The 9,365-nt window shown below is 51.9% G+C and overlaps 1 protein-coding gene across 1 annotated transcript; it reads left to right on the top strand.

Moving 5' to 3' along the window:
* Nucleotides 1-5,720: 5,720 nt before the first annotated feature.
* Nucleotides 5,721-8,814, top strand: GLYCTK (glycerate kinase). Its single transcript, XM_036267066.1, has 4 exons — nt 5,721-6,137; nt 6,379-6,530; nt 7,106-7,281; nt 7,610-8,814. The coding sequence occupies exons 1-4, from the start codon at nt 5,761-5,763 to the stop codon at nt 8,468-8,470; spliced, it is 1,566 nt and encodes a 521-aa protein (XP_036122959.1). The 5' UTR covers nt 5,721-5,760; the 3' UTR covers nt 8,471-8,814.
* The last annotated feature ends 551 nt before the right edge of the window (nt 8,815-9,365 follow it).

Here is a 9,365-nt window from a genome sequence, read left to right as displayed (position 1 = left end):
TTAGATTGCTTTATACTCAGAAAATCTCTGGGATGAATATCTCTTCATATCCACTGAAGGGGTTCAGAGTATCACCCAAAATATGCCACTTTGGCATAAGGATTATTTTAAACTGAAGGCATCTGAGAGACAGCAGACACACAAAGGGCTCCCTGCTCTCCTCATTTCTACCTAAAATCAGGACACAAATTTTCCATGAGAAATTTTCCCATCCCAGCACCAGGAGACAGGAAGCCAATGCCAAGATGAATCAGTACAAACAAATCTTACTACAGCAACCCTTATCTTCCTTTAGTTTCCCCCATATATTTATTTTCCCACAATGTCCTACCCCTAGAAGCTCAGACCGTCTGTCTTGTTCTGTCTTCATAATTTATCGCTCTTTGTTAAAAATGGTATATAAGCTCTCAGGCCTGATGGCTTCTTTGGAGTTCTCACTTCATTTCTATGAGCTCACCCCCCCACCCCCAAATGTATATAAAATAAACCTTCTTCTCCTGTTAATCTGCCTTCTGTCAGTTTAATTCATAGGGCCTCAGCCACTGAACCTAAGGCTGTAAAGGAAAATATTCTTCCCTCTCCTATACCATCTTTGTCCACATATTCAGTTATTTCCCTGGACCAAAATTGCATGTCATATTTTTGATGTTGATATTTACTGTCAAAGTGCTCTTGAAAAGACTGTAGACAGCCCTGGCTGGGTGGCTCAGTTGGTTAGAGCATCATCCCTGTACACCAAAAGGTTGCAAGTTCAATTCCCAGTCAGGGGGCGTACAGGAGGCAACCAATCAATGTTTCTTTCTCTCTCTCTCTCTCTCCCTTCCTCAATCTAAACATATCCTCAGGTGAGGATCTTAAAAAAAAAGAGACTATAGACATATTCATACCCACATATCATATTATTCTGATGAGCTGAGTTGTTTTCTTAGACCTAAATCCCACCACTTAATGAAGCCTTCTACTTTCATTCACCACCATCTCTTTTTCTTTTTGTAAAATTCTTTCCACCTAGGGTCTGCAGCAGTTTGTAGCTGAGCACTTCACTGTTGTCTCAATTCATTAAAAAAAAGAAGAAATTCCAGTTTCTATTTGTGCCTGTTCCTATGCAAGGCAGTACAAATACAAATACGAATTAGACCAAGTCATCACATTCCAGAGGCTCACAGTCCACTAGGCATCTAAATCATCTGCTGTTGTTAAATGCATCTTGTGAGTAGCTGTAGGGGGCAGTGGGAGGTTAAACAATGGGTACAATTAGTCTCCTGCTTACAGTAGGACAGAACAGCACTGGCACAGTGTCTGTGTATGAGTCTCTGGCACTAAATAATTGGAGAGGTACTCAGATTTACACTCCTCTCAGCAATGTGGGAATGTAATTACAAAGGCAGAGTACGTTTCCCATTTGAAAGAAGCACTTCTTACTCTTTGCTGCAGCAAGAGCATTTGGCCCACATTGAAGACACTCAGGAAATGTCTGATGAATGGTGGAGGAGTGAATACATGCATGAATGAAGACAGCTTACTGTAAGCAAGGACAGACTAAAATTTTAAGTATTTAAAATCTCCCCAAATCTAAAAAAGGCAGATCCAGGAATGTAAAGTACAACATAGGGAATATAGTAAATAATATTGTAATAACTATGTATGGTGTGCTGGCATGTTTATAATCCCATAATTGATGACTGGTAAATTATTGTGCTGACTTGTTTATAGCTCCATAATTGATGATTGGGAAAGTCACTGTGTGCCCTCTAGCTGAACTTGTTTTGTAGACTCCCTGAACCAAGAAATCGTTGGAAGCCAGCTATGTTTTCTGACAGAGTCCACGGAGCCTGGAGATCTTAAGTCAGAGACTCAACCTCCCCCACAATCTCAAGGAATTGGGCTTGCATTGTGTTTGTGCAGCTCGAGGCTAAGTGTGACCCAATGTACCTTGAAATGCCTGGGTGTTCCTGTTATCCGAAAGGCAAACTAATTCTATACAGCATTGTTGTAGCCCTGGGCATTATATCAAGAAGATCCTATTTTCTTAAATCACTAAACTTTTGCTATAAGGTATAAAAGGCATGTAATAAAGCATATCAAGGCTGATTCCAAAGACTCTGTCACAGGGGTGTTCGGAATCAGACGCTGGCCGGCTAATAAACAGCTCTTATTTGGACTTCAATTCTCTAGTGGTCTTTCTTTGACTCTGTCACACCACAACAATGGTGCCAGGTGGGTACTGGAAATATTTTGAAAATATTTCAAAGGGGAATACTTTGAAAAGCAAATGATTGTCTAACCACTATGCTGTACACCTGAAACTAACTCAAAATAATACTGAATGTAAACTGTAATTTAAAAATAATAAAGAAGGCAACTCCTCCTTAAGATCCCTTTGTTTGGATGATGGGGTGGAGAAGCATTTAGGAGCAGTTGATGGGGAACAAAAGGCCCTCTATTACAAAGGAAAAGAAAATCCAAGGAGACAGCTAGGAAGCGGGGAGGAGGAGCTCAGGACAAAAGCAGAGCATGGTTTGGAGACCTATGGAGAGATATGGCAGCTGCTAAAGGGAATGGGTCTGAGAAATATGTTTTAGGATTTTTAGGAAGTCTGTTCTGTCATTTGTCATGTGACTCCCTCCTCCATCTCCCCAAGAAAACATGAGTAAAACTAGTGTACCCTTCAGTGGCTTTGGAATGTGTAAGGCATCAAGCCCTGCTCAGCGCGAGCACAGGGTGAGAGCGGGGGCAGTGAGGGAGGCCCAGGGTCGTTCGTGTTCACACGCAGCTTGTGTGTTCCAGGATCACGGAACTGAACTCTGGCTGAGTCAGAGCCGTTATTTGGTTGCCCAAGGGGAAGAGGGAGGGGACTACCAATGAATTACGTGGGACTGCAGCGGTGGGGAGGGGCGAGGACAGTCTGGCTCCGGAACGGGTGGGTTGTGGGGCAGCAGTGATTCTCGGCCCGTTCGCTAGGTACAGTGCCTGGCACCTAACAGGAGCTTGGAATGTATTTGCTGAGTGATTACATAGTGCAGGATAAAGGAGGGCACGGAGGACAGCAATCAGCGAGACCGGAATGACTACCACCACTGCAGGGATGAAGAAGCCGGCGTGCAAAGTGACCTTCCGGGTTTCCTGGCGGTCTGGGCGAAGCCAAAACCCCAGTCCGCGCTCCGGCTGCTACCGCGTCCTTCCCAACACCAATTCACACCTGGCACCGCGACCCCGCCCCACCCACCCCACACTTCCGGATTCCGCTCCGCCCACCGCGGGTACTTCCGGTCTCCAGCGCTGGAAGCCGCTGTTGGAGACTGTGGGTGAGTCTGGGCCGCGAGGACGTGCGGAAACAGTCCTTGGGCCGGGCCACAGCGGGTCCGGGCGGCAGCGGGCTCTTTTTTCGCGGGTTACCACTGAACATTACGCAGCAGCCGATTCCCTCGTAAAGTCCTTCAGCCCCGGGCAAGGATGGCGTCACTTCCGGGGCCTGTGCAAGCCGGCGAAGGCCAGAAGTGGCTCCAGCCCCATCTGGCGGTGAGGAGGAGTCACGGGATCTTTTCGGAATCCAGGTTTCGCGCTGTAGAACCTGGGAGTTTGAGAAGGTGTCCTGATTAGAAATGTTGGGTTTAGCAATTAAAAATACAGGACCTCCGGTTAAATTTGCATCTCAGATAAACAACAAATAATATTTCAGTATAGGAGTGTCCCAAACATTCTATGGGACATCCATAGATCCATATATTCAAACAATTCCTAATCACTATATTGAATACCTGAAATAATGTTGAGTGTTTGCTAAGAAAAAATTTCCTCATTTACGTGAACTTCAAATTTAACTGGACCTCCTGTATTTTCCCTGGCAACATTCACTTTGAGTGCCCTCCTGCCCCTGGCTCTGCTGTCCAGTAGCAAAGCTGGATCTTCTAGGCCTGTGTCCATCTGAGTAATAGTACAAAGTTCACCTAGGCTGTCAAAATCAGCTATTGCTAGATGCAAAGATACTTTTAACTCTAAGCCTAATGGGGGTCAGCCTCAGGAACACCCTGCAAAAGCTGGGCCCATTTTCAGAGTCCTCATGGTGGTACTCTGTGTTCCCTTTCACAACTGGGCTCGAACAGTGTCAGTGCCTATGAGAAAGCTGAAAATCAGTAGGCTAAGTGGCTGAGGGCTAGAAGTTGCCGGGTTTTTTGAGTGTGGGATAAAAGGGTGTTTGGAGTCCAGGTTTTCAGTGTTGACAGTGGACAGCTTCAGAGAGCCCAGGTGTTTCAAGAGGAAAGCCTTAGTCTTAATCTTATCCCACTTCTCATTTTGCAGATGAGGCCCAGTGAGAGAAATGGAGCCTTCCTAGTCACTCAGAAAACCAGTGATAGAGCTGGAGCCTGATTCCCAGCCTCCTTCCCCTGCTCTGCCCCACATTTGCTGCTGCAGTCAACTGGCAGCATTTATGGTGGGCATTTATTAAAGTAGATGCCTTTTAGAGATAAGCTCTTTGGGGAATTTTTTGTCCCTAAACTCTACAGCCTCCTGACCTTCACCTCAAGGCTTCTTTAGCCTTTACCCTGCCCCCATGGAGAAAATGATTATTTGGGCTCAGCTATGGGAGCCTGGCCTTTGCCTGCTCTAGCCACTTGGCTCTCACGCCTATGGGTGGTGTGACCCAAGACTTGTTTTGTTATGTGGGAGCCAAAAGACATGCTATTGGCAGGGGTGGGTCTGGCCAGCCATGTAGGTGGAAGGGCGTCTTTTTCTGTCCTGCAGATTGGATCCCCTGGTACATCTGGTACCCCTTGTGTGGTATCTAGGGACCTCCCTGAGGTTCTACTATGAGCCAGACTCTGCTGCCACTTCTGATTTGAAATTGAACCTCTTGTTGGCGTGGCCCTGAGTGCTGGGAGTTCTCAAGTTGTATGCCTTGAGGATGTGTTCTGGGCCTGTCAGTGCCCTGTCAAGCCCATAGCCTCCCCACACAGACCGATAAGCTAATGAAATAGAGCAGGCTCGCCCTGGCCAGTTTGGCTCAGTGGTTAGAGCGTCAGCCTGCGGTCCGGAGAGACCCGGGTTCGGTTCCCGCTAAGGGCACGTACTTCAGTTGCAGTTTGTCCCCGGCCCTGGTTGGTCGTGCGGGTGGCAGCCACTCGATATGTCCCTTCACATCAATGTTTCTCTCTCTCTCTCCCTTCCTCTCTCTCCCTCCCACTCTATTTGTACAAAAAATGGAAAAATGTCCTCGGTTGAGGATAAAAAAAAAAAGATAGAAATAGAGCAGGCTGGAGGTCAGCAGGCTTGGGTCAGTTGGAGGGACAGCCAGCAGCCTCCTGGCAACAGAAGTGGTGAAGAGGCAAGGAAGTAGTGCCAGAAAGGGGTGTTGCCCTTGGGTGAAGGGGTGGAGAAGGGGCGGGGCAGGAAACCACTGATAGGAATTGCTCACTCTGTGAATGATTAACTCTCAAAGTGGTTGACCTAGGAGGAGGGCCCAGCTAACAGGACCTTTGGACTGCAGGCAGAGCATCCAGGGGGCCAGTGTGTGGCCTGCAGAAGAGGAGGACATGGCTGGGTGGCAGGCCTGGGCTCCAAGGACTGGAGTGAGATCCGGCAGCTGTGGGCCTCAGGAAGTCTCCCAGGACTGGCAGATGGTCCATTCTTGCAGCAGCAGCTGTGGGAACCACTATTCCTGAGCCCTCGGGGGCTCCCTTCTCTAGCCTTGCAACTGCCTCACAAGTGCTTTCTTCCCCCTAGGTGGCCATGGGTGCCAGGTGGAGCTGAAAGCAGTAGGGCATGGCTGTAGCCCTGCAGGTCCTGTCCCGCTTGGCCCGAGCCCCATCACGCCCACTCCTCTGGGGGGGCCCAGGGGCACGGCTGGCCAGTGGCATGGCCTTGGCAGAGCAGGCTCGGAAGCTGTTTGAGAGCACTGTTGGTGCCGTGCTGCCTGGCCCCATGATGCACCGGGCACTGTCCTTGGACCCTGGCAGTGGGCAGCTGAAGGTGCGAGATCGGAGCTTTCAACTGCGACAAAACCTCTATCTGGTGGGCTTCGGCAAGGCCGTGCTGGGCATGGCAGCTGCAGCTGAGGAGCTACTGGGCCAGCACCTGGTGCAGGGAGTGATCAGCGTTCCCAAGGGGATCCGTGCTGCCATAGAGTGCAGTGGCAAGCAGTAAGGAGCTTTGGGGGGCTGCTCCCCACTGGCCATCTGGAGGGAAACCTAAGCCCAGACTCAGGCTAGATTGGGGCCTCCCTTCCTCACCAGCTTCCCTTTTCTACTGGGTCTGGCTTGGTTCCAGGATGGGTGTCAGCAGGCATTCTTGTTCATGCCCCTCTCACCTGTACAGCTGGGAAATTAGATGGGAGGAGAGGAGCCCACCTCATCTCTTACTCTCTGTTCTCTCTCCCCTCAGGGAGATGCTACTGAAGCCACACAGCCGTATCCAGGTGTTTGAGGGTGCGGAGGACAACCTGCCGGACCGTGACTCACTGCGGGCTGCATTAGCTATCCGGCAGGTGGCTGAAGGTCTGACAGCTGATGACCTGCTGCTCGTGCTCATCTCAGGTGTGGGTTCCAGACTGGCTCAGGATAGTTGGGTGGGGGAATATTAGGTCGGCAAGAAACCATTGGTCTGAGCCCCCAGGGTCACAGAGCAAGTGAGGTACTGAGGAGCCTGGATGGCTGACTCCTAGATGGCCCTGGGCCAGTTGTCTGGCCTCCCCTGTGAGGTCCTCCCCTCGACTGACCTCTTGGCAGACCAGGAGAGGGCACACAGGGAGCACCTAACTCAGAGTCTTGCAAGGAAAATGTCACTGCTGTTGCTGCTGTCTGTACTGATATCACCTGAGACTAGAACCCAGGTTTCCAGCCTCCCTGGAGCCCTCTCCTTGGTCCTCTGCCTCCCTCCATCTGCCCCCGAGTCCAAGATCTTAAGGAATAATTCTTCCAGTGCCTGCTGAGACCTGGGTTATTCTAAGGCAGGGCACAACCTCAGGTGCTCAGCATGTCCATATAGGAACACTCTAATCCCACCTTCCTGGCCCCCTACCCCTTCCTAATGTGTTCACTGCCCACCTGCATTCCTGGGTGAGGAGTTTCTTTGCTGTCCCTTATGCCTGAAGTCCTCACTCTGTCTGCAGGTGGGGGCTCTGCCCTGCTGCCTGCCCCCATTCCACCTGTCACACTGGAGGAGAAGCAGACACTCACCAAGCTGCTGGCAGCCCGTGGAGCCACCATCCAGGAGCTGAACACCATCCGGAAGGCCCTGTCCCAGCTCAAGGGTGGGGGGCTGGCTCAGGCTGCCTACCCTGCCCAGGTGTGTGAATCACTTCTTACCCAGGCAGCCCTGGGTTGGTGGAGCCAGGCCCACATGTGTCCAGTTGATGAAAGCCTAAAATAGCATACAGATTGGCAGGGACCTGGTATGCAGTTCACAGGGCCATCAGAGGGGGTGAGGGTGCGTCCACATGGCCAGGTGTTCTGCACACCCACTGAGAGGGGTTAGAAATGGGCGAGGAAATGCACCAGGTGGTGTAAGGTGTGTGGATATACAGGAAGGGGTATGGTGGGAAGAGGCATTTTGTCCTCAGCTCTGGGGTGAGGGCCAGGCAGGACTAAGCCTTGCATCTTCAACCTCTTCCCAGGTGGTAAGCCTGATTCTGTCAGATGTGGTGGGAGACCCTGTGGAGGTGATTGCCAGTGGCCCCACCGTGGCCAGCGTCCACAATGTGCAAGATTGCCTGCACATCCTTAACCGCTATGGCCTCCGTGCTGCCCTGCCACGTTCTGTGAAAACTGTGCTGGCTCGGGCTGACTCTGACCCTCATGGGCCACACACCTGTGGTCATGTCCTCAATGTGATCATTGGCTCCAATGCGCTCGCACTGGCCGAGGCCCGGCGGCAGGCTGAGGCGCTGGGATACCAGGCAGTGGTGCTGAGTGCAGCCATGCAGGGTGACGTGAAAAGTGTGGCCAAGTTCTACGGGCTGCTGGCCCAAGTGGCTGGAGCCCACCTCATTCCATTCGGCACTGGAACCTCTGTGGAGGATGCACTTCATGAACAGGCGGCCGCACTCCAGCTACCAGACCTGCAGCTGAAGGAGGCTCTGGAGGCCGTGGCGGGGGCTAAGGGCCCCATCTGCCTGCTGGCTGGTGGCGAGCCCACAGTGCAGTTGCAGGGCTCGGGCAAGGGTGGTCGGAATCAGGAATTGGCACTGCGTGTTGGAGCAGAGCTGGGACAGTGGCCACTGGGGCCTATTGATGTGCTGTTCTTGAGTGGTGGCACTGATGGGAAGGATGGACCCACAGAGGCAGCCGGGGCCTGGGTTACGCCTGAGCTTGCCAAGCAGGCCACTGCTGAGGGCCTGGATGTGGCCACCTTCCTAGCCCACAATGACTCACATACCTTCTTCCACCGTTTCCAGGGTGGGGCCCACCTGCTGTACACAGGGCTGACAGGCACCAATGTCATGGATGTCCACTTCCTGTTCCTGCAGCCGCGGTGATGGCATAGGTCATGTTTTGGGAGTCCAGAGGAAGCCTATAGCACAGGGTCCCAGAGCAGACCAGGGTTGGTCCCTAGGGCCTCATCAGGCCTTAGGGCCCCCTTTTCTTGGCCCTGGCTGCATGGTTGGCCCTTGTACCTCCCACCCAGAGCCTCTGCTTCATGTCCATTCCCCCAACCAGAGTGGCATGGTGTTTCTCGTCCACTCCTATGTTCAGCCTTGGCAGCAGGTACCCCTGAGGACCAGGACAATTCTGTTGGCCAGTTCGCTGTCCCGGTATTCCCATTGCTGAGCTCCTGAGCCTGTTCTATTCTGTTGGTGAAACAAGAAGGACCGAAAATAAAAAGGACCACTCTATGGAGTCTCAGTGCATCTTCCCTCAGAGCAAGGACTTTTAGGGAGCTTCTGGGAGGGCGTGGGTGGGGTTGCAGCCACAGCACCCAGACCTGATAGGAAGAGTTCCCCACACCCTCTGCACAACACACTTCAGCCTGGGAGGGTTAAGCCTGGCTCCCCACACACTCAATCAGGGTGAGCAGAGACCCCAGGGATGACAGGCCTAAGGACTGTAGTCCATGGAGTCTGGGAGGGAATGGCTACCCATCCACCATTGACTTCCCAGTGGCATCCCTGCCCTGGTCTCCGGTCTCTGCCATGTGCCTCAAGGGTGCCTGCTTACTACCTCCCACCAGGGTCATCCCTCCTGCTTTGGACAGCCCTTAGCCACAGACCAAACCTTTGATTGAGCTGCCCTCTATCTAGGGGCCACCCCAACCCCATACGACACTGGATCTTGTTTCCTTGTGGCAGCCCTTTTCCCAAGCTGAATACCCCCAGTTCCTTCAGCCACTCCTCTGGGGACAGTCCTGTTCCTGGTACCAGCCTTGCTATGGGG

Source organism: Molossus molossus, unplaced genomic scaffold (genome assembly GCF_014108415.1).
Source record: "Molossus molossus isolate mMolMol1 unplaced genomic scaffold, mMolMol1.p scaffold_m16_p_18, whole genome shotgun sequence".
Lineage (NCBI taxonomy): Eukaryota > Metazoa > Chordata > Mammalia > Chiroptera > Molossidae > Molossus > Molossus molossus.
Note: the sequence above shows the minus strand (reverse complement) of the source record. Positions and strands in the feature narration are given on the sequence as shown.